This window comes from Muntiacus reevesi, chromosome 18 (assembly GCF_963930625.1).
Source record: "Muntiacus reevesi chromosome 18, mMunRee1.1, whole genome shotgun sequence".
NCBI classification, from domain to species: Eukaryota; Metazoa; Chordata; class Mammalia; order Artiodactyla; family Cervidae; genus Muntiacus; species Muntiacus reevesi.
The window spans coordinates 17,491,090-17,515,849 of NC_089266.1; the positions used below are offsets into that span (position 1 = coordinate 17,491,090).

Consider the following 24,760-nt stretch of genomic DNA (forward strand, 5'->3'; position numbering starts at 1 on the left):
CTCCCCAGAATCTCCGGAGAAGGGCAGGAAGACAGGAGGCAGAGGATGGCGAGGAGGTAGATGAAGAGATTCCACCCCAGGAGAAAAAAGTGAGGAGCAGAGGCTGGGAGCAAGGGGGAGAAGGGGGAGGAGGCGGAGGGGGGAGGGGAGGGGGGAAGGGGAGGAGGGGGAGGGATGTGTGGATGGAGGTGACGTGGGGTCATCAGAGCAGGTGGGGACAGTGTCCAGTGGGTGGACCATCGGACCAGGGGAGAGGGTGGTGAGGAGGGCAGGATGATTGTAAGAGGCAGGGACTAGCGCCCCTAGAAGCGAGGCGCCTCTACCACCTGGGGCATTTCACCAGCCACTCAGCTAGGTTAGCACGTAGTGGGCATCTGCTGTGGGTTGGCCACTGGGACACACAGCCTGGGAAGACGCGACAACCCCTGTCTCAAAGGGGCTAACAGTTCTACGAGCTCTCATTCATCCTGTGAGCTCTCACCTTCCCAGTGTTCACTCTGGCAGCACATAAATTCAAATTGGAACAATACAGAGGAGATCAGCATGGCCCCTGAACAAGGATGACACGGAAGTTCGTGAAGTGTTCCATATTTCAAAAACAAAACAACTCATATTCCCAGTGGCTCGGAAGGCAGGCCTGGGCACACCCCACATTTGCCCTGAGTACAGACAGAGGTTCAAAGAGGTTTAGTGACTGACCAAAGGTCACACAGCCAGGAGGAGGCGGTGTCAAGATCAGATGTATTCCTCCAGACCCCAAACCCTGGCTGAGTCCCAGGCTTTCAGCCTTGGCCACCCCGTTCCCCTCAGCAAGGACAGTACAAGCCCAAGGCAAACAGGTATTCATTCACCTTTCAGAGGTGCCCTGTCATGGGCACCGGGGCAGGGAGGAGGCAGGAATTCTCTGCGCCTGATGGTGAGGTGGGAGAATGAGACGTCCCAGGAGAGGGTAGAGGGCCTTTCTGGTGGCTCAGTGATAAGGGACCCGCCTGCCAATGCAGGAGACGCGTTCGACCCCTGGTCCAGGATGATCCCCTGGAGAAGGAAATGGCAACCTGCTCCAGTGTTCTTGCCTGGGAAATCCCATGGACAGAGGAGCCTGGCGGGCTACAGTCCATAGGGTCGGACACAATCGGTAATTAAACAGGAGAGAGGAAGAAGCACCCCTTTGGAGGAGGGAGAGAGGGAGGAGGGGGAGGAAAGTGGAGGACTCTACCCGTCCTCCCCACACTGCCCCCCCCCCCCCCGCACACGTGCTGCCAGGAGGCAGTCTGGGAGCCTGGGGAAGCCGGGTGAGGAAGGGGCCTCTGTGACTCCTCCCCAGAGACTGCAGGGCCCACCCCTGGGCCAGGGGCCGTCCTGCCCCGGGGATTCCGGGGTGTGGTCACCACCACACCCTAGAACGACTCAGAGGTGGGAAGGGCCAAGCCGGCCACCTGGACTGGAGCCCGCCCCTGCCGCCCGGCATTGGCCACTGGAAGGAAGGGGTCACAGCCCCGGCCTCCGCAGCGTCTCAGGCAAACAGCCCAGGAGGCGCCACACCTGAGCAGGTCCCAGACTGCTAGGAGCCCCAGGGCGCTCCTTCCTCCTCCTCGGCCAGGACCGGTGAGTGACCAGGAAATGTGCCCTGGAGTCGGGGCCCTGGGGGAGGAGAGGCTCGCCTCGGTGGTTTTCCCACACCTTCCTGAGTCCCCTTCTGATCATTCGATCATTCCATGAGCCCATCCCAGAAGAGAACCCCCCTGCTGCCACGTACCCCGCCCTCCCCTCTGGATCCCGGCCCGCACTCCGTGGGACAGACTCCAAGGGCAGCCCCAGGGAGCTGTGACTGAGATGAGGGAACTGGTCTTGGGCAAACCCAGCTAGATCCCCCTTTGGGACCAACCGGCAGGAGGGGAGCTTCTGAAAAGGAGGGGCTGGTCAGAACAGAGGAGCGGAGACCAAGCGGAGGGACTGACGCGTCCCCTTGTCCGTCCTCCCCGCTTCTAACAGCTCTCCCCACTGCCCAGTTAGGGTAGCCGTCCTAGGGTGGCCTGGCTGGTTTATTTACACCTGGCCGGAACACACCCTCCCATGACTCATCTGCAGCCCCAAGCTGACCCGAGAGCCCCACTGCCCAGCCTGTGACCTGGTTTGTGAAAGAGTAGGTCCTAGGGGACCCTCCCTCCCATGCTTACCCACACTCCTGGCCACCGAGAGCCCTCCCTGCCCAGTGTTCCCAAGGTGGAAAGGCACAGCCTCCCGCCCTGCAGACCATTGTCGCTGGGTGGTCCCCCCTCCCCCAACCCCGCCCCCAGCCTGGGTCTCTTTTCACCCGGTTCCCTTCAGCCCCCAGGCCTCCTGAGACAATCCCGTGGCAAGCCCACCTGCCTCCCCACTTCCTCCCTGAGCTCCGGCAGCTTGCTTCACCCTATTCTTATGTACTCCGCTCTTCCTGAAGCTGTCGGTCCAATAGTGGGAGAGGATGGGCAGTTGGTACTGAATGCCAGCCCCGATGGCCGGTCAGCGTCAGGTCCTGGGCACGGGAAAGCCCATGATCATCACTGGGGGTACCTGATGGTCAGAACACGGTCGCGGTTCCACAGCAGAGTGTTGGGGCGATTTGGAGCTGGATCTAAATGGGGCTTCCCTGGTGGCTCAGATGGTAAAGAACCTGCCTGCATGCTGGAGACCGGGATTCGTTCCCTGGATCAGGAAGATCCCCTGGAGGAGGGAATGGCTACTCACTCCAGTATTCTTGCCTGAAGAATTCCATGGACAGAGGAGCCTGGTGAGCTCCTGGTGAGGCCATGGGGTCACACAGACAAGACTGAGTGACTAACACTTTTACTAGGTTGAGCAGTGAGGGGACACTTGATGTTGGTTGGTGTCCAGGGAAATGGGGGTGCTAGGGCTGGGTCCCGGGGAGGGGTGCTTGCTAACACTCATAGACTCTGTTTCCAAACTGAGGAAGGATTGTGGTGTTGGGGGATTTCCAGAGCTGCTGCCTTGGCAAGGTGAGGTCTGCAGGGCCCTCTGTCCAGCCCCAGCTCTGGGCTCCATGCTGCCGCCCTGCATCTCTCCTTCCGCTGCCTGGAGGTCCACAGTGAGCATGAAGGGGAGCAGGTCAGGGGTATGTGTCTAGGCTTCGTGTCTGTCCTGGAGGTTGCAGGCACTTGGGCCCGAGAGGGGCCTGCCTCCAATCCTGCCAGCCCTCTTCCTTCCTCATTATACAAGTGGAGGATCGTTGCCTGGTCTGAATTTGCAAATTATTGTTTCCCCCATAATGACTTCCCCAGTGACTCAGCGTAAAGAATCCACCTGCTGTGCTGGAGCCATAGGAGATGTGGATTCAATCCCCGGGTGGGGAAGATCCCCTGAAGGGGGGCATGGGGTGTATTGCCTGGAGAATACATCACAGTTCCCTTGTGGTTCAACGGGTAAAGAATCCACCTGCAACGTGGGAGACCTGTGTCCAATCCCTGGGTTGGGAAGATCCCCTGGAGAAGGGAAAGGCTACCCACTCCAGTATTCTGGCCTGGAGAATGCCATGGACTGTATAGTCCATGGGGTCACAAAGAGTCGGACACGACTGAGCAACTTTCACTTTCCCTTCACATTCTGCCTTGGAGAATCCTGTGGACAGAGGACCCTGGAGGGCTACAGTTGATGGGATTGCAGAGTCAGATACGACTGAAGCACGTGAGCATGCACGTTCCCCTATAAAGATAGTTTGAGTGTGTGTTTAGTCGCTCAGTCATGTCCGACTGTTTGTGACCATGGACTATAGCCCAGCAGGTTCCTCTGTCCATGGAGTATCTCCAGGCAAGAATTCTGGAGTGGGTTGCCATACCCTCCTCCAGGGGATCTTCCCCACCCAGGGATGGAACCCAGGTCTCCCACATTGTAGGCAGATTCTTTACCATCTGAGCCACTAGGAACACCCATAAAAGTAGTTTAACCCCATTACAATTATTTGGATAATGGTGGGGATTTCAATCTAATGATTCGGGGTTTTGGTTTCTCTCCATCCATTCTGCTTTCCTAGGCTTACATGTTGAGGAGTTTTACAGACATAGGATTGTCCCAGTGTATGCTGACATTTATGCTGCACTTTTTTGCTTCCACATCTCTTGATTCAGTAAAAAGCAGATAATGGAGACAATGAAAAATCAGAGGTGTTCCCTGGAATGAAGGTAGCTTACATTCCAGAAGGAGTGGCTGACAAATAAATGACAGTTACACTATTCTGTGGTGAGTTCCAATGCACGTGCTATGGGGGGACACATCCAAGGAGCACCCCACCCCATCCCACTCTCTCAGGTGAGAGGGAAATCTACAGTCCTGTCCAAGGAGGTGATCTCAGAGGTGAATTCTAACGGCTTCTACAATTCAGCCTCCTGAGAAACCTTCTGGACCGGGTGCTTTGTCAGTGGCAGATTTTATTTGTTAATTTTGCTCATCAATGGTAATTAGTCTTTTCAGGTTTTCCACTGGTTCGCTAGTTAATTTTGGCCATGTCATTTTTTATTTTATCTATTTTTGGCAGTTTTTTTATTTTACCAGGGAAGTATTCCTTTTTTTCCTAGATTTATAAAAGTTCCACTTTTGTCATGGATTTCCTTCTGGCCTAGTAAATAATCTTTTTTTTTTTTAATGACAATCTTTCTTTTTAAGTTTTCAAAGTTCTTCAAAGACAGAGAAAACCTGTACATTTTCTTTCTTTCTTTGGTTGCATCATGTCTTCATTACATCCTATAGGATCTTGGCGGCACACAAACTCTCTAGTTGTGGCTTGCAGGCTTAGTTGCTCATTACATTTCCTGGACCAGAAATCAAACCTGTGTCCCCTGCATTGATAGACAGATTCTTAACCAATGGGCCACCAGGGAAGTCCCTGTATATTTTCTATACAAATATTCTTGTATACTTAAGGGATGTAAGGTTCCGTATGTATCAAATCAAGTTTATTGATCATTCAAATACATTTTCTTTATATGCTTCTTTTCTTATTTTGTTCTGATTCTGATAGAGGTTTATTAAATGTCCATCTCCAATTCTCTCTATAAAGTGCTTCATGTACTTTTTAAAAAAAGGTTTATTTATTCATTTATTTTTATTTTTGGTGGTACTGGGTCTTCATTGCTGTGCCCAGGCTTTCTCTAATAGTGATGAGTGGAGGCTACTCTTCATCGCGTGCACTGGCTTCTCACAGTGGGGGCTTCTCTTGTTTGTGGTGCATGGGCTGTAGAGAGTGGGCTCAGTAGTTATGGCTCATGGGCTTTGTTGCTCCATGGCGTATGGGATCTTCCCAGACCAGGGATCAAACCCACGTCCTGTGCATTGGCAACTGGATTCTTAACCACTGGACCACCAGGGAAACCCTTTTCTCGTAATAGTTTTTGCTTTTTCGATTTAACTATAATGCTATTGGGAGCATACAGATTTTGACTGTCTTGTCATCACAAATTGTGTCTTTGTATCATTATGTCATCGGAGAAGGCAATGGCACCCCACTCCAGTACTCTTGCCTGGAAAATCCCATGGAAGGAGAAGCCTGGCAGGCTGCAGTCCATGGGGTCGCTAAGAGTCGGACACGACTGAGTGACTTCACTTTCACTTTTCACTTTCATGCATTGGAGAAGGAAATGGCAACCCACTCCAGTGTTCTTGCCTGGAGAATCCCAGGGACGGGGGAGCCTTGTGGGCTGCCGTCTATGCGGTAGCACAGAGTCGGATACGGCTGAGGTGACTTAGCAGCAGCAGCAGCAGTATGTCATATCCCTTTTTATCCTGCTTAGTGCCTGTTGCTCAGTAGCTCAGCTGTGTCTGACTCTTTGCGACCCCATGCACTGCAGCACACCAGTCTTGCCAGTCCATCACCATCTCCCAGAGCTTGCTCAAACTCATGCCCACTGAGTCGGTGATGCCATCCAACCATCTCATCCTCTGTCATCCCCTTCTCCTCCTGTCTGTCTTCAGTCTTTCCCAGCATCAGGGTCTTTTCTAATAGTCAGATCTTCGCATTAGTATTTGAACTTCAGCTTCAAATATTTGAAGTATTTGAACTTCAGCTTCAGCATCAGTCCTTCCAATGAATATTCAGGATTGATTTCCTTTAGGATTGACTGATTTGATCTCCTTGCAGTCCAAGGGACTCTCAAGAGTCTTCTCTAATACTACAGTTCAAAAGCATCAATTCTTCAATACTCAGCCTTTAAAAAAAAAAAAAAAATGGTTGAAAATAAAAGGACACAGAGAGATATCAGCAAGTGAAAAGGTAAAATAAAATGAAATAAAAAGGAAGTATGACCATATTAATAACAGAAAGGTAGAATTTCAGGTTTAAGCTTTTCACTTGTTTGTATCTCTCTGTGTCCTTTTATTTTCAACCATTATCATTTTTTAATTGAAAAAAAAGCATATTTCTTGTGTGTATCATATCACTGCTTTTTAAACCCAAGCTGTCTCTTAATGGGATAATTCAGTCTGTTCACATTTCGTTTAACAATTGGTACACTGTCCTTGATTTTATTACTAGTGGTTTATGTTACATTTATTGGTTTACCTTGTGGTATTCTTTTCCCCTTCGATGAGGTTGCTACTGATTCCCTTTTTTCTCCTTCTGTTAATCTCTTGTCTTTCTGTACTTTCCTCATCATTAGTGGCTTCTGGTTTTCCCCCCGTCTCCTAATCCAATGTGTTCTAGAGCATGTGTGTGATGAGGATTCTTTTTCTCAGCGACCCATCTGGAACTCACAGATCCCTGCCAGTCTGTAGACTTGGGTCTGTTTTTCAGTTTAGGGAAATCTACTTGTTAACATGACTATTGTTTCTTTTCCTTTTTCCTTTGCATGTTGGCTCTCCTGGCTGGATCTCCCAGTTTCTTATCTTTTCCCTCTTCACTTCCACCTCTATGTGCTTTTGCTCTGAGGTTTGAGATATTGAGATATGTGTGGCCTTATCTCTCAGGCCACACATTTGAATATCAAGAGTAACTATCTTCTCCTCCAATTAGTAGTACAACACTATATTTTAAAGTTCTAAAGCAGCCCTTTTCTTCTTCTTTTGTGCCTTACTTGAATCTCAGAGAGTTTTTTCTTCTTGTTGTTCACATTGTAATTATATTTTCCAGCCCTCTATCTTGCGAATAGCCTCAAGGTACGCATTTTTTCTTTTAAACTAGGTTATATGCTTACGTGTTTTTTTTTTTTAATCAAAGAATTAAAAAGTATATAGCAATAATTCTCATACACATCATTGCTTCCTTGCCCTGTTCTTTATCAGCTTAAAACTTACCACTTTAATCAATTCTTTCTCTATTCTCCCAGAATTGCTTTGTGCAAACACAGACTAGTATAATATATTATTTTCTGTCTGTCTTACACAAAGATAGTGTTAAGTAGTTAGAATAGGGAAAAGGAGTCCAGAATGGCGGTGGCTAAAAAGAACTGAAAGGGAAAAGCCCGCAAAAATAGAACAAAGGAAGGTCCCAGGACCGGAGTGAGAACCTCAGGTAAAACAAACAACACTCCTGGCTGGCCCAGTTTACATAAGACAGGCCCAGGGACAGAGAAACATATAAAAAGAGGAGCCGAAGCCCTCTTCTCTCTCTCTCTTCCACACGATGGGGTGCTCTTCTCTTCGGTCTTTGGGTCGACGTGCCCTCACGCCTCGGAAGATGGATTTTCCTGCCATTATCTAAATAAAATAGAGCTGTAACACTGATTTGTTTAAGAGCTATAACACGGTCCGTTCGAGACCCGAGAGCTGTAACCCGCCAAGGGGGATTTAAGGTCCGTCACTCCAAATTTTTGTTGTGACAAGACAAAGAACCGAGGAGCATACACTCGCCTGACAATAGTATGCAGGACATCTTGTTTCTTATTTATTTATTTTTTGCCTTTTTTATTTAACCATGTGCCCTGGAGCTTGTACATAGAAAGTATCCTTCCTTATAGCTACATGGTTTCCCATTGTAGGGACGTAGCTTAAATCATTTAACCAGAAACCGCTGCTGATGGGTGCTTGGATTGTGTCCTATCTTTTGCTATTACAAACAACATTATAATAAATAATCTTTTAAACCTGTACAGGTAAATCACAGTGAAATCCCAAAAGTACAGTTGCTGGGGCAAAGGGTAAACAGTAGGTATTTTTTAGATGTTGACAAATTGCTTCTCTCAGGGCTTATATCAATTTGCTCTCCCACCAACACAAATGAACACACCTGTCTCCCCTCAGCCTTGCCAACTGAGTGTCATCAAAATATTGTTTTCTGCCAATCTGATCATAAAGCACATTATCTTAAGGTACCTTGAGTTTGCATTTCTCTTTCCAGTGAGAATGAGCATCTTTTTATGTATCGGAGGACTATTTGTTTCTCTTTTTCTGTGAATGGTCTGTTCCTGTCCTTGGCCCATTTATATATTGAGTTATTGGTCTTTTTTCTAAATTGATTTCTAGGTGGTCCTTCTATAGGGAAAATAGTCCTTTGTCTATTACATGAGCTGTAATCCCTTGTCAAAGTTCATCTTTTGGCTTCGCTAATGATATTTTTTTGCCACTCAAGTTTTCTTGAAATACATTTGTGTAGCCAAGTGTATAAACCACTTATCTTATGGTGTTTAGATTTAGAACGTTGTTACAAAGCCTTTTTTTTTTAATAGAGAATTTTGCTCATATTTTCCTCCTTGAGTATTGTTATGTCTTCACTTTTAGCATGAATCTTTGATGCTTTGGGGGTATGTCTGAGTGGACAGAGTGAGGTATAGACTCATCCTTAATTATCTTTTTTTTCCTGAATGGTCACCCAGTTGTCCCATTCCTCTTTATACTGACAAGTTCTTCCCGCCATGATTTGTGATGGTGTCTTTAGGGTGTCCTGAGTCCTGGTCATGCTGGGGTTTGATAGCATTTGGTAGCTCTGTTTGTTCCACCTTTCTCCAGCCCCATCAGAGGAGTGATTATATATCTTGGCTCATCAGGGCTGGAGGTGAGATGCTAGAACACCCTACTTCGTGGGGGTCCCTAGAGCAGTAGTGGTCTCTTGCCTCCTTGGCAAGACCAGCCTTAAGCACAGAGGCTGCTTGGCCCACCTGCTTGGCTCCCCATCAGCTCCTGGGGCCAAGGGGTCTGGACAAGGCTCACCCTGCCTTCACTCCAGGGTCCCATGGCAGGCACAGCTTGCCCCGGGGTTTCCCAGGTCCCAGCCTGTCTCAGGGCCTCTCACCTGTGCCAGCCAGGTCCCACCCATTCATCTTCCCCAGCCCCCACTTGGTTTGGGCAGTAGAGGGTAGCAGTTAGGAGGGCAAGAGAAGCAGGGCATGTTTAAGCTGCCATATTTCCAGAATCCTTGGCCCCCCAGAACTGTATCTTAAAGGGAGAGAAATTCCTTTGTCTGTGATAGATTGGGAATAGGGGGAGCTGGAAGGGCTGGTCTGTTTCCAGATAAGAAATAATGAATACCTTGTGGAGTAGTAACACAAGAAGAGTTTTAAAAAAAATTTTGAAGGTTTTTTTCTTTGCCTTTTATTATGAAATTTTTCAATCATATGAAAAAGTAAAAAAGAATACTGACATGAATATAATTATACCTATTACCTAGATTCAACTATTACTATTTTCCATGTTTGTTCTATCTTTTTTGCCAAGAATAAAATTATAAAAGTTGTAAATTCCAGGCTTCATTATATTTCACCTTTGAAAACTTCCCTGATATCAGGGCTTCCCTGATAGCTTAGTTGGTAAAGAATCCGCCTGCAATGCAGGAGCCCGCGGTTCAATTCCTGGGTCAGAGAGAACGGATAGGCTACCCACTCCAGTATTCTTGAGCTTCTCTTGTGGCTCAGCTGGTAAAGAATCCACCTGCAATGAGGGAGACCTGGGTTCGATCCCTGGGTTGGGAAGATCCCCTGGAGAAGGGAGGGAAAGGCTACCCGCTCCAGTATTCTGGCCTGGAGAATTCCATGGACTTGCAAAAAGTCGGACACAACTGAGCGACTTTCACTTCACTTCCCTTGAAAACTTCAGCATGCATCTCCTTAAAATGATCTTTTTCTCTGTAACTGTGATACCATTACATTAATGCCTTAATGTAGTCTAAGATTCTGGCCATAGTCAAATTTCCCCCATTATCCTAAGACAAGTCTCTCATAGCCCATTCAAACCAGGATCTAATCCTATGCACTCATTGCATTTGATTGAACTCTCCCTAGACAACCCCTTCCTTTTCCTTCTGCCCTGACATGGACAAAGAGACCAGACCAGTTTTCCTGTAGAATGTCTGTTTTATTTTATTTATTCTTAAAATATTTATTTATTTGGCTGCACCAGGTCTTAGTAGTGGGTGCATGGCATCTTCGATCTGCCTTGAGGCATTCGAGATCTTTTTTAGTTGTGGCATGCGGAATATTTAGTTGAAGCACATGAAATCTTTAGTTGCAGCATGTGAACTCTTAGTTGTGGCATGTGGAATCTAGCTTCCTGACCAGGGATTGAACTCAGGCCCCCTGCATTGGGAATTCGAAGTTTCAGCCACTGGACCACCAGAGACATCCCAGAATGTCTGTTTTAGATTTGAATGTTGGCTTCCTGTGGTGATGTTCCCATGTTCCTCCAACCCTGGTGTTACCTGGGGACTGGTGAGTCTGAAAGATTTCCATAAGTAGGGTCACCAGGACTCTGAGACAGATGAGACAAGAGAAGCAGGAAATCAAGGGTGACTGTAGGTCTCTGCTTGAGCACCAGAGGTGATGCTGAGATGGGGAGAAGGAGGAAGATGAACTCAGTTTGTGTATCTTTTCAGTGTATCAAGGACATCCCCGGCAGTTGGATTGCTCAACCTGGAAATACAGTTGCAAGTTGTTAACCCAATAAAGTGGGTTGAACTTTCTCGGGACAGTCGGGTGAGAGGCAGAGATGAGATAGCAAGCACTCAGGAGACAGGCAGAGGAAGCAGACCAAGAGGCCATAGCCTGAGGCATCCAGGAGTGGGAGGATGATAAAGACTACCTACAAGATGAGCCAGGCCAGACCAGGACCAAGCTTGCCCTTGAGGTTGTGGGAGACCTGAGACCTTGAGGAGGTCTGAGACAGCAGATGGCGAGATGCTAGGTGAACAGACTCCTTTGAGAAGTTGGCTCTGAACAGAAGGAGGGGAGGGCTGGTTCCAGTGTTGTAGCCACGCATTCCAGCAAGCAAACTCACTCAGAAAGACAATGCAGATAGTGGAGTGCAGTTTATTACACCGGAGGGCCCAAGGCAGAGTCTCTTCTTAGCCAAAGACCCCAACCAGTTTTTGTGAAAACCTTATATACCCTAAGCATATGTGCCCAAACCCACCTCCCCAAACTCCCTGAACCTAGTCTGAACAAAGGAAAAAGAAAGATACAATCTAAGTTAACCTGTGATTCATATGCCTTAAGCCTAGGTAGTTAACAGTGGACAATTATCAATAGGCCTGTGGTCATACCCCAAAAGCACAATAGAATGTATGATTCTATTCGGTCACACAGATAATTAGGGTATTCTTTTAGGGATGGAGAGCCCTGGGGCTCTTCCTTCCGGGGGCCTGGTTTTCTAGTTGGTTTGTCGTTTCCAGAGATACTGAGCAAACCGCAAAGACTGTGACTCAAGGTCCACAGTCTGGCCCAAGATGGAATCCTGCTTTCAAGATAGAGCCTGTTCTGTTTCCTCCTTCACCAGGGGCACACTTTTTTTTCCAAGGTGGAGAAACCCTGAGTTTGTTGAAATGCCAAAGGGACAGAGGCAGTCAGGTGGATGAGACTGGAGATTTGAGATGAGGCAGCTCCTGAGCAGATGAGAGTCACTTGGGTTCCCAGGGCTCAGCTTGGGGAGGTCGGCTTGGACAGGCGGACCCTGAGCCCCCATCAGGGGAGGGAGAAGGAAAGGTGAGCACAGGTGCAGATTGGCTGAAGGGGGCGGCAGAAGATGACCACCCTGCCACATTGTCCCACCTCCTGAGGTTGGCTCAGAGGGTCCTTGAGCCATTTCTTTTTAACTAGTTAATTGTTTTGGCTGCACTGGGTCTTCATTGCTGTGTGCAGGCTTGCTCTAGTTGTGGTGACTGGGGTCCACTCTCTAATGCCCGTGTTCCGGCTTCTTTTTGCGGTGGCTTCTCTTGCAGGCCACAGTAGTTGTGGCACATGGGCTTAGTTGCCCCGTGGCACATGGAATCTTCCCAGACCAGGGATCGAGCCCATGTCCTCTGCACTGACAAGTGGATTCTTAACCACTGGACCACCAGGGAAGTCCGATAGACGACTTCTGATTCCTCCCAGCACAGCAGCAGGAAACCTCCTGGGTGTCTGCCAGCCTTACTCAGAGCCCAGGGGATGGTGAGTGGTGAAGGGGCTCCACCCCAGGCCTCACCCAGGAGGAGCAGGCCAACCAGACAGCTTCTCGAGGTCACCAAGAGGCTAGGGGCAGAGTCCAAAACCAAGGGCACTCAATCAAAACTCAAAGCAAAGAAAAGCAGAACTGTAACCCTGCTCTCTTCCCCACGACTGCAAGTGGGTGTGGGAACTAGGGCATCAGCTTGGCTCCTTCACACCAACCAACCCTGTGAGAGAGGAGAGAATGACAACCCATTGGATAAAGAGACTGAGGCCCAGAGATCCCAGGGGTCCAGAGATCCCAGGGGTCTCCCAGAGAGAAACTGAGGCAGAGTCTACACAAGATGCCAGGTTTCTGGACTCCGGCTCTATTCTTTTTTCCTTTTAATTGAATGGAGCTTCTGCCCCAATTCCAGGAGAAGAACCTCACCCCAGGTCATTTACATTTGAAATCTCATCACACCAGATGCTTCTGGTGGGGTGGGGCCAGGCATGGCTACCTGTAGTCTAAGGTTTGAGAACCCCTGCCGGCTGACCCCCACCCACCACTCGTTGGTGAAAGCGTGGCTCTGGGTTAGGGGTGGGTACGGAGTGAGACCTGGACTCTGTCCTGGAGAAGGCGTGCTCAGAGGAGGGGCAGACGCCAGACCTGGGGCGGTTCTACCCACGGCTAAGTCCCTGGGGGCAAAGATCACCATTCATTTCCCCACCACCACCCACCCACCCCAGCTGGATGGCCGAAAGCAGGTTCTCAGGCCCAGAGTCAGCCCAGGAGGTCCTGCCCTGCCTCCTCCATCCAGCCTCTCTGGCCAGTCGCTGGGCTAAGGCACTGGTCTGCAGACATTTCTCTTGCCTCTGGCCCCAGAGACTGGAAATCCCGGTTGCACCTGCTCCTGGCCCGACATCAGTGAGGGTTTTGGGAAGATGGGTGAGATGCTGCTGGCTTCTTCTGGTCCCTCCCCCAGCATGTGCCTCTGGAGGCAGGAGGGTGTGATGAGCGAGGAGGACCCTGGGGAGTCCCGGGGGAGCCTCGGTGGTCACCACCTCCTCTCACTGGGGGAGTGGCAGCTTCCTCCATAACCCAGACCGGCCGGATCTGTGTGGGGTTGGCTCCATCCCTGGAATGTGGGGCCAGAGCCCAGGGGGAGAACCCAGGTGTAGGAGCCAGGCCTCTTACAGAGGAGGGGCAGCGAGCGGGGTGCTGGCTGCCTTTCCTGTGGTCCCAGCCTCCTCCCGCCACTCACTCCTGGCCTCTGCCTCAGGGAGACCCCGTCGCTCCTGGTTCCTGCCGCAAGCAGACCCTGCTGCCCAGTTGCACCTGCAGGACAGTACCGAGGGCCTGGGCTCCCACCCCTGCCCTCCTGTCTCCCTTCCCCACCCAGCTCCTCCCTAGTTGGTCAATTGCCCTGGAATTTACAGTGGCTCTTCCCATCTGTCTTCCGGCTTGACTGCACCTCTCTAGGTGGCTCTGTGTGTGTGTGTGTGTGTGTCTCCTGGCCCTCCGGGTGGAGACAAAGTGACGTGTCATACGTGTAACACCTGTGAGGCCTCCAGGTCTCTCCGGGGGGATGAGTGTGTCCCTGGGCTGCCGGCTCCTAGGCTGGGCGCAGGCGCTGGTAGAGAGGCGGTACTAGAGCTCTGAGGGCAAGTAGGGCACAGCCCCAGACTTGCTCGGGATGGGGCCTCCCCAAGTGTCCCACACCCCGAATCCACGCCAGACCTGGCTCTACTTGGTGTCCCCGTGCTGAGCCCACCGTGGGTGCAGGGGAGGAGAGCCGGGGGATGTGGGCCGGGGAGGAAGGAGAGTCAGGGCTCGGGGCTAGAGGATGACTGATGTGGGAGATGAGGGCCCTGGGATCCCGGTGAAAGGGTGAAGGTCAGAGCTTCCTGTTTAGCCACTGCCGGAGCGCCTTCGGGCTGGCGGGTGGGGGGCCCTTGGGGCTGAGGAGGAAGCACCTCTGAGGGGGTTAATGAAGACAAGATGGACCCAAGGGCTCGGAGGACAGACCACAGACAGGCTATGTCCTCTGTGAGCACCCGCCTGCTGAGGGGTGAAGAGACCAGAGGCTAGAAGGAAGCTCTCAGGGTAGGATGGGAGAGCTAGCCCATGCCCCCTTTCTCTGGTCCATGGAGAGTGGGGATGGGGCCTGGGCATACTTGTGCATGTGTGTGGGCACGCCTGCGGGGGTGGACACATGCGTCTGGGTGACCAAGGCTGCAGGAGGCAGACCCAGGCGGTCAGGCGGGTAGATGGCGGTGTGATCAGAACCCCTCTGGTCCTCCACGTGGCTGGAGGGATCCGGACCCAGCTCCCTCTGAGACCACATCTGCCCAAACCCCTTCCTCTTTGAGATATTCCTCCCCCCCTCCACACATAAGCTTCCTCTTTTCTATCACATCCTCCCTGGGCCTTAGGGGAGTCGATGGCCACTCATTGTCCAGTCTCCTGCAGCTCAGGCTCCAGCTGCCCCCTCTGGCAGCCCCCATCTGTGCAGCCCACCCTTCCCCCACCGCGGGCCTAATGCCATCCTCCATGAAGCCTGCCCCATGGCTGTGTCTAGGCCTGGGATTCAGAACTCACTGGTAATCAGAGCGCCGAGTGGGGTGGTCCGTGGTTTCCCTGAACATAAAAATACCCCGACCGGAGACACCCCCACCCTGTCTCAGGCAGCCTCTGTCTCAGGCAACACTTCCGCAGCCCTGACAGGAAATGGGCTGGAGGCTCAGCCTCCCGCCATCTCAAGGCAACTTCTTGTTTCCCTGTTGCCTGTGCCAGTCTTGGGGTTGTACCCCTTAACTCCACCCCCAGAGCCTTCCCAGGGCTGCATCCCAGCAGCTCAGAGGGAACAGGATGGTGGACATCATCGCCAAACTGACCAAGAGGAAGAGTCGGGAGCTGCGGGGACAGGTAGGGGACCCTGGCACCAGGGGTGAGCTCAGCCTCTGATGGGGATGGCAGAGGGGCCTGTGGGGCCCAGGGGCTGCCGGTCGGGCCTCCGTCCTCTGGCTCCGTTAGGAGCTCAGGGAGCAGAGTCAGGAGCTGGGAGCCGCACAGAGGTTGGGACTCCTCCCTTCTTTCCTCTTTCCTTCTCCGAGACCCCACCTGTCTCCCTGGGGTGCCATAGGGATGCTGAGAGGCGGTGATCCACTTGGGGATGGTGGACAAGGGGGAAGGGAGGGCGGAGAAAGGGGCAAGCCTGTCACCTGCTTGTGGGCAAAGGAAAGAGACGTGATGAGAACGGCTGGGGGAATGGGGGACCTGGGTAGCTGGGTGTGGTGACAGCCGGGCCCCTCTTGGCTCTGTTCTCGGTTCTGAGGTGGGAGACCACTTCTTCGTTCCCCTTCAGTGTCCCCTGTGTCTCTCACCTGCTTGCCGTGTGGGTCCCCAGAGCCCCTGGTGCTCCAGGCAGGCCCGGTGGACGGGCTGTGTCTGCATCTGGCCTGCGCCTCCAGGAGTTGGGGGCGGGGAGGCAGCCCCACTCCAGTCTGGCCGAGCTCCCCCCTGGAAGGCCTGAGGGCCTGGAGAGCCTGGTTCCACCTGGCTTCCAAGAGCCAGTCTGCACCTGGCTGTGGCTGCGCCAGGAGAGAAAGGCACTTCTGTCTTATTAGTAGCACTGTGGGGGCTGTACAGAGAGTTCTAGAGTTTGAAGGGGCCTCGGGGCTACTTCAGCCCAGCTGTTTCTGCAGGGCCGCGGCAACCCTAGCAGGGGCTGGACTCCACTTGCCTACCTCGTAAGAAGGCCCCTCACAACCTGCCCAGGCAGCCTGTGTCTCTGGGGCAGCGCCAATCCTTAGACTGCGCTTCCCTCTAAGGTGCATTGCTTTGGCCTCAGATTGCAGTCTGGAGCCCCACGGTGTAATTCTGTGTCTTCTCTTCCTGCTGACAGCCCTGTTACATGGGGGTCCTAACTTTGTACCTCCCAAATCTCCTCTGTACCAGCTGTGGGTGTGCCTTGTACAAGATTTCCATCAGCCCGACCAGCCTGGGACTCCCCGTGGACTCAGCCAAGGCCAGCAGCCTGGCCAAGTGCAGATCCCCATGTCCAAGAGCCTGTCTCCTTCAATTGGTTCCCTTCCAGCTCCTGTCCCAGAGACGAGCAAGGCCACTGCCGCAGTGGGTCCAGCTGGGGTGGGTAGGAGGTATGTCTGATTATCCACCTGCCTCCACCTGCTGCCTCCGTCCTGTCCTCCCAAGGATTTTCTTGGTTTCTGTACCTGAATGCTCATTTTCAGGAAGTTCTTGCTCAGAGCTAACTCCAGTCTCTCCTGTAGTGTCAGGTGTGTTTGGGTTTCTTTTTTTTTTTTTCTTTTTAAATATTTATCTAGCTGTGTCAGGTCCTAGTTGCAGCCTGCAGGATCTTTCGTCGCAGCTCACAGACTCTCTAGTTTCGGCATACAAGTTCTAGGTATGCTTGGTTTTTGCTTATCGCTAAGTTTGGCATGGAATTGACTTGCATTCCCTAGTGTCTCAGACTGTAAAGAATCTGCCTGTAATGCAGGAGACCGAGGTTCAATCCTTGGGTCGGGAAGATACCCTGGAGAAGGGAATGGCAACCCACTCCAGTATGCTTGCCTGGGGAATCTCATAGACAGAGGAGCCCGGTGGGCTACAGTCCATGGGATCACAAAGAGTGACTAACACTATCACTTTCACTCAAGCAGTGAGTGTTTTTGGTGGATTGGCTGTGTGCCTCAGGGCATTGGACCATCTGCTGGGGGGTCGACTGTGGTCAGTTACATCATCCTGGGTCTAGATCTCAAGAATCTCCTGCCTTTGAGGGGGCAGAGAAGGTAGACATATGATGGACAATGAACAGACCACCAAGGCAGAACGCCACTGGGCCCCACAGAGTGACTAAGCAGAGTGCCAGCTGGTTAGACTTCTCACCGGAGGGAGCATGCTTCCTCCAGGTGAAGCTTGTGAGCTGAGCACCAGCAAAGGATCAGGACAGACAGGGAATTGAGACGGGGGCGGTTCCAGAGGGTGGGAACATCTGTAGCAAAGGCACAGGTCGGGGGTGGGGGAGAACTGGTTTAAGAAGATGCCTTTTATGTCTGGGGGAGGGTCAGCAGGCCGGTGTGGTTGGAATACAGGATGTAACAGGAGAGCTGTTGTGGACAGAGAGAAAAAAGGAGTGGTATGGAAGGTCCCATTTCAGCCAGACAGGAGTTTGTGGGGCGAGGGAGCAGAGTGGACTGGGAGGAATGCTCAAGTCTTCTTGCCACCTCCAGGCCTGGGACCCGTCACACTATCTAAACTGGTAACACCCCCTTCTATTTTTGCTTTCTTGTCAGCAGCAGCCATCACCGAGGCGCAGTGCATTTCCTTACCACTCTGCTGGGTTCCCTGCTCACCCCACCACCATTCACACGCGTGTGCACTAGTGTGGCGGCCCCACCAGGGCAGATTTGTGTCTGACTGTCCACAGCTGCATTCCCAGTGCCCAGACCTGTGCCCGGCACAGAGCAGGCAGATCTTTGCTGGCCAAATGGGTGCTTTTGCAGGCCCAGTGAGAGGTTGCATTGAGCAGAACACACTTCCCCTCTTGAGTAGTTTATAGCTGAGTGAAGGTGTTACAGCAGTGGAGGAACTTCTATGATTTGTTTTTTTTTTTTTAAGAGATTTATTGTAAAAAAAAAAAAATTGTTGCTGCAAAAAAGAAAAAATGAAACAAAACCAAATCCAATTCCTATAATTACACAACCCAGAGATAACCTCTGTTAACATTTCAGAGAGTTACTTTAAAAATGGAAATTATGCTAAGTTTACTATTAAAAAAAAATTTTTTTTTTTTTTAATTTGGCTGCATCAGGTCTTAGTTGCAGCAAGGACACAGAATCTCCATTATGGCATGTGGGTGCACAGGCTTCTCTCTAGTTGGGGCTCATGGGCTTTAAAGCTCGTGAGCACAGTAGTTGTGGCACACAAGCTTAGTTGCCCCTTGGCATGCGGGATCCTAGTTCCCTGAACAGGATTCAGATCTTTGTTCCCTGCATGAAAAGGTGGATTCTTAACCACTGGACCATCAGGGAAGTCCCTGAGTTTACCATTTTGAAATCTGCTTTTCCCTTGTACCATTATGCATTCTTAGAACACAGTATTAATCTCATGCTATTCTGCTGTCTGGAGTTTGATAGTGTCATTATTTTTCTTTTTAATGGGTACTAGGCTGGGTGTGAGTGGAGAAGGAAATGGCAACCCACTCCAGTGTTCTTGCCTGGAGGATCCCAGGGCTGGGGGCACCTGGTGGGCTGCCGTCTATGGGGTCGCACAGAGTCGGACACGACTGAAGCGACTTAGCAGCAGCAGCAGCAGCAGGCTGGGTGTGGTGGTCACACAGGAGAAATCTCAGGAAAGATCTTAAACCTGACACCTGAGCTGAGTCCTAAAGGAGGAACAGGAGTCAGCCAAGTGAGAAAGGGGTAGGGAGAGGTTCAGGGTGTGAATGAGCTGACGTCTGTAGCAGACTCAGCAGAGAGGATGGGGGCCTCCAGCAACTGGGTGCTGCTGGAGCTTAAAGTTCAAGGCAAGGGCCAGGAGTGGCAGGAAATATGGGGGGAGACAGTCAGGTGATGGACGGCCTCTGGTGCCCTGGTAAGGGCTTAGACTTTGCCCAGAAGGCAGCAGGGAGCCCTGCGGCCGTTAAGCGTGACCTGATTTATGTCTGTATAACTGGACCCTCCAGAGGGTAAGGGGAGGGGCCTCATCTGAGGGGCGGGGCCTAGCCAGGGTGGGCGGATCTGGCTCTTGACCCCGCCTCTCTCCCCCCCCTTCACTTTGCTTTGATTGGGTGGGGAGAGACGCATACCCTTTCTTTTTTTGCCCTTCCTTCCCGTCTGGCGCTTTCCCTTTCTCTTGTCTGAAATTGATTCTGAGGTCTGCAATCCCTGTGTTGGGGAAGTGTCAGTTCCAAACCCCAAACCAGAGGCAGCAGTGTGGGTTCCAGTTCCGGACCTTTTTTGGCGAAGAGGGAGGGCTGGGTGTTCTTGGTGGGGGTTGTAGAAGGCAGCAGGGCCCTGCCCCCAAGTGTCCTGAGGCCATTTCGCTGTTCCTGCGCAGTCTGACTCACACCTGTGAGTGTGCAGCTGGGAGAATTTAGCTGTTAGTATTTTACTATTGTTAATAAGTCACTTCAGTCGTGTCCGACTCTGTGCAACCCATGGACAGCAGCCCACCAGGTTCCTCCACCCCTGGGATTCTCCAGTCAAGAATACTGGAGTGGGTTGCCATTTCCTTCTCCAATTGTTAATAATTAATGTAGCTGCCCCACGCTTCTGGGGCACTTCATATTTTGCAAAGCACTTTCCAGAGCAAGTCCTCATTCTCTCTTCACTACGACTTCCGGAGCGAGGGCAGGGCAGACATTTTGCAGTTGGGGGAACCGAGGCCGAGAGGTGTGAGACTTGCTGAAAGTCGCCCGAGTGGCGAGTGTGCGAGCGGGGACAGTGTGACCGCTGAGCAGGCCCGAAGGTCACGTCTCCTTCCTCCTCGAGCAGGTGGACGAGCCCCCGGAGCCCGTGTACGCGAACGTAGAGAGGCAGCCTCCGGCCACGTCGCCCCGCGCTGCCGCCGCCCCTCGCAGTGTGGGAGACCCGGTGTGGGAGACGCACACGGACGCGGGCACCGGGCGCCCCTACTACTACAACCCGGAGACGGGCGTGACCACCTGGGAGTCGCCCTTCGAGGCTGCCGAGGGCGCCGCCAGCCCGGCCACGTCCCCGGCCTCGGTGGGCAGCCACGAGAGCCTCGAGACCGAGTGGGGCCAGTACTGGGATGAGGAGAGCCGCAGGGTGTTCTTCTACAACCCGCTGACGGGCGAGACGGCTTGGGAGGACGAGTTAGAGGACCAGCCGGAGGACGAGCAGGAGATGCAGCCGGGCCTGAGCCCCAGCAGCACCAGGGACCAGAGGGTGAGGGGCGGGGCCTTGTCAGCATGGGCGGGGCTGACTTAGAGGGCCTCTGCGCCCGCCTCCTGCCTCCGCACAGCCCTGGGGTCCGGGAAGGAGGGGCCTTGCTCGTCGGTGGGTGGGGCTTTCACCGAGGGCCTTTGACCCCGCCTCTCTCAACTTGGGGGAAACTAGGGTGGGGGGCGTGGCATGGGCCGAAAGGGCGGGGCGCCAGGTGTCACTCCCGGCTCTGAGAATTTCTGGCCCTTCTGCTCCTTGCAGCCCCCAACCCCCGAGACGGACTACCCCGATTTGCTGGCCAGTTACCCAGAGGAAGACTATTCCCCCGTGGGCTCCCTCAGTGAGACCGGCCCCGCCTCTCCCTTTGTCACACCCCCAGGCTGGTCTCGCCATGTGAGCCCAGATGGGCAGACGGTGTACACCAACAACATCACCGAAGAACAGGTAGGGGCAGCGGGCAGATGGGCGCTGACAGCCGTGGGGTCGCTCCCCTTACCACTCTAGGCTGAAGCTCCCGCGCGGGCTCCATGCCAGCCCAAGACTGTGTGTCCCACGCCTGCCCCGCTAAACTCCTTGGGGCTCTGGAGGGAAACTTTTGTTCCTCCGTCCTGTGAGCTAAGCGGCCTGACCATCCCTCTCCCCACAGTGGGTGAGGCTGGAGAACCAACATGGGAAGCCTTACTTCTACAACCCAGATGACGCCTCGGTTCAGTGGGCTCTGCCCCAGGTAACTACCTGGGGAAAGGAGAGTGCCTGGGAGAGAGGTGGGGGCTCAATATGACAGTGTCTTTCTCCCCAGGTCCCAGTCCCCGTCCCTGCCCCTCGAAACATCCACAAATCCAACCAGAACAGTGAGACCCCAGCCCAAGCCAGCCCCCCAGAAGAGAAGGTAAGGGAGGGGGCATGTAGGACCTGGCAGGACCCCACAGAAAAATTGGGGTGTTTCTGGAGGATCTGCGATTAGGTCTGGAGGCACATCTCCACCATAGGCCCAAGCACTACTGTGGGCTAAAGGAACCTGGGTTCTGAGTTGTCCCAGGCTCAGAGCTGGACAAGGCTGGGGGCTGGAAGGATGCCTCTCCTGCTGCTGGGGCTTCTTTGGGAGCAAGCACCCCCACCACTGGCCAGGAGCCAGCAAAGAGGGTTCAGTGGAGACTCAGGCTTAACCTGTTGGCTAAGAGGGAGAGTTGCTCCTCCCCTTAACTGCCTCCTCCTTTGCCCTCTTTCTCTAAGATCAAGACCCTGGACAAGGCAGGCGTGCTCCATCGCACCAAGATAGTGGACAAAGGAAAGCGGCTCCGGTGAGAGCTCAACTGCCTCCAGACCCCAGGGTGGGCCTTAATGATGATGTTCACTGAGCACCTCCAGTATGCCAAGCTCTTATTAACCCTTTATGAGGTCTTGGGAGGACCCTGAGGCACAGAGACATGATTTGCCCAAGGCCCCTTGACTACCAGGTGTTTAGCCCTGGGAGTCTGCCTCTCATGGCTGGGTGCCCCAAGCTGTGTTCTTAAACTCTGTGCCCTGCTCCTGGGGGTGGAAGGGGAGGGCGCCTCAACCCAGGACCAACCCAAGCCCTGCCACCACCGCCGCTACCCAGGAAGAAGCACTGGAGCGCCTCCTGGACAGTGCTGGAGGGCGGAGTCCTGACTTTCTTCAAAGACTCGAAAAACTCAGCTGCCGGTGGCCTGGTAAGGCCCAGACCTCCAGGGCAGGGGCCACCCCATCTGCTCCTGACTCCTGAGGGGCTTTGCTTAATAAGGTTTGCCAAAGGCTAGGTCTGAGATCATGGAATGTGAGGGTCCAGGGGGCAGTGAGAGCAGGTCACCCCAGGACAAGCAGGTCCAGCCACATCGGGTGTGGGAACCAGTCCTTGAGGATGGACAGCTCCAGCCTGGTGGGCAGGGAAGCTGGAAACCGGACGTACCTGCTCGCAGAGATGGGACTGCACTCCTTTTTCCTTTCCTCTCCTAGGTGGGCAGAGAGCAAACAACCGGCCAGCCCCCAGGCTCCATGGTTCTAGGAACTCTTGGGTCCCTTGCCTCCAGAGCCATGACCCCCATTGTGCCTAGAGCCAAGGCAGCCTGGTGGATTGGAGCCAGGATGCTGTGACAGACCGGAGCTGAGCTTCGGGTGTCCTGAAACCATACTCCCTCCAACCCTTTTTCCCTTCTCCACAGAGGCAGCCTTCCAAGTTCTCCACCCCTGAGTTCACGGTAGACCTGAAGGGGGCCTCTCTCGCCTGGGCCCCCAAAGACAAATCCAGCAAGAAGAATGTGCTGGAGGTGAGTGGTGGGGTTGAGGAGAAGGAGAAGGAGCCTACTGATGACTTGGGGCCCTCACTAAGCAAGCCCTGAGCAGGGGGACCCTGGCAGAGCTGGGGTTGGAATTCTCGGGGCTCAAAACCAAAGCTGCCCCCACCTTGGGGACCTGTCCACAGTGTTTCCAGGCATCAAGATTCTGCAGCTCCCTCTCCAGAAGTGGAGCTCCCTGGAGCTCTCCTTTGTCCCCCGAGTAGGGGTCCCTGGAGAATAGCACCGTCATGCCTGGATGGGCAGTCCTCATCCCACTGCTTTGGCCTGAGAGACAGGAGATGCTGTGTCCCCCCTACTCAGGCTGATAGGCTGGGACACCTCCTCTGGCTGGTTAGAGCCCAGCTTCCAATCGGAAGTAAATAAACCAGGGCAGGACAGTGGACACATTTCTCAGGCTCCCCCTCAGGAAGAGAGGCCAGATGGGGCCCAGGCAAGACCCTCTCAGGCCACGCCCTTCATTGTCCATGTGTTGTCTTGTTTTTAAACTACTCTTATCCTCATCTGGGCTTCTCCAGGTGGCACAGTGGTAAAGAATCTGCCTACCAATGCAGGAGACATAAGAAATGTGGATTCAATCCCTGGATTGGGAAGATCCCCTAGAACAGGAAGTGGCAACCCACTCCAGTATTCTTGCCTGGAAAATTCCAGGGACAGAGGAGCCTGGTGGGCTACAGTCCATGGGGTCGCAAAGAGTCAGACATGACAGAAATTAAACAGGCACGCACCCTCACCTCAGTCTCCAAGTGTTTTGAGGCAGCTCACAATGAAAATGCATAGAGGTGAGGTGGTAAAAGCTACTGAAAAGCCAGGAGCAGGAAAAACAAGTTAGAGGAAGAGGGCAGTGTGGAGTGGGATTAGGAAACGGGGGATGTACAGATACTAAGGTTATTGTTGCTGAAAAAAAGTCAGCTCCTGGTTTCCTGGCAGCCAAAGTGAAACATGGCTCTCATTATTGGGTCAGGGGAGTGAGGGGGAAACCATTGTAGATTTTGAGGGAAATCAAAGCTTTTTCCTAACCCTTGGCTCTAGAAGAAATTTTTAGTGCGCAGCTCTATTCTAGTTTAGTAAGGGACTCTTGGGGTTGCTTCAGGTAACCTTTGCTGAAAGCCAAAAAATGCATGACCTTCCATTTCAGCTCAGAAAAAGCAATTCTGCAAGGAGCTTGAGTGTGTTGCGTAATGATGGTTCACTCAGCTTCACTCAGTTTTAGAAAGAGTATCCACAGAGCAGGGGCTTCCCTGGTGGCTCAGTGGCAAAGAATCTGCCTGCCAGTGAAGGAGGCGCAGGTTCAATCCCTGAGTCAGGAAGATCCCCTGGAGGAGGGCATGGCAACCCACTCCAGTATTCTTGCCTGGAGAATTCCATGGACAGAGGATCCTGGCAGGCTGCAGTCCATGGGGTGTGACATGACTTAAGAACTAAACAACAACAATCCATAGAGCAGAGCTGGAAACCAGTTGTATCTCCTGAGCTCTGATCAGTAGGTCTGGAGCCTTCTCCAGACTCGACTGAGTAGAGCTCTATGATCGACTAGCTATGTCTGTTGTGAACATCAGATTTAGGAGGGACATCATATTTGAACTGGAGGGAAAGTCTTCAAACAGTGCTCTCTGAATGTCACCTCTCTGACTGGGTTTTTGATGAAAGTTTCAGAGTAGACACTTCTGAGTTGTCTTTTCTGGCAAAGACCAGAAGGCAGATGGTGCTCTTGGAAGCGCCTCAAGCTGACAGGAAGGCTGACATTCTGGAATGGAAATCCTGGAGTCCCCCGCTTCCCACTGGCTGGCAGTCACCTTCCCTCCACTCAGAGGTGGAAAGAAAGTGAAAGTGAAAGTCATTCAGTTGTGTCTGACTCTTTGTGACCCCATGGGTATGCAGTCCATGGAATTCTCTAGGCCAGAATACTGGAGTGGGTAGCCTTTCCCTTCTCCAGGGCCTCTTCCCAACCCAGGTCTCCTGCATTGTGAGCAGATTCTTTACCAGTTGAGCCACAAGGGAAGTCCAAGAATACTGGAGTGAGTAGCCTAACCCTTCTCCAGAGGATCTTCCTGACCTAGGAATCGAACCGGGGTCTCCTGCATTGCAGGCAGATTCTTTATCAACTGAGGTATCAGGGAAGCCTGCCACCCTTAGGCAACTTCAGATTTTTCTCAAGCATGTGTGCATGCTAAGTCACTTCTATCGTGTCCAACTCTTTTCGAC

At 52.5% G+C, this 24,760-nt stretch overlaps 1 protein-coding gene and 1 non-coding gene across 7 annotated transcripts in view; both read left to right on the plus strand.

The window, feature by feature from the left end:
• Positions 1-24,760, plus strand: part of ARHGAP27 (Rho GTPase activating protein 27) — a 37,156-nt gene that overhangs the window by 6,672 nt on the left and 5,724 nt on the right. For 2 of the 6 annotated variants that reach the window (XM_065909690.1, XM_065909691.1), the window contains exons 4-10: positions 19,830-20,246; positions 20,505-20,687; positions 20,890-20,970; positions 21,043-21,132; positions 21,477-21,544; positions 21,844-21,934; positions 22,424-22,528. In XM_065909690.1, the coding sequence (XP_065765762.1) occupies positions 19,830-20,246; positions 20,505-20,687; positions 20,890-20,970; positions 21,043-21,132; positions 21,477-21,544; positions 21,844-21,934; positions 22,424-22,528 (1,035 nt within the window). Of the gene's footprint in view, positions 1-15,127; positions 15,244-19,638; positions 19,731-19,829; positions 20,247-20,504; positions 20,688-20,889; positions 20,971-21,042; positions 21,133-21,476; positions 21,545-21,843; positions 21,935-22,423; positions 22,529-24,760 lie in introns of those variants that run through there. The other 4 variants (XM_065909693.1, XM_065909694.1, XM_065909695.1 and 1 more) reach the window with 4 other exon arrangements.
• LOC136150382 (U6 spliceosomal RNA) lies at positions 489-595 on the plus strand. The gene has a single exon (XR_010659814.1). It is a non-coding gene; the product is annotated as a U6 spliceosomal RNA (small nuclear RNA).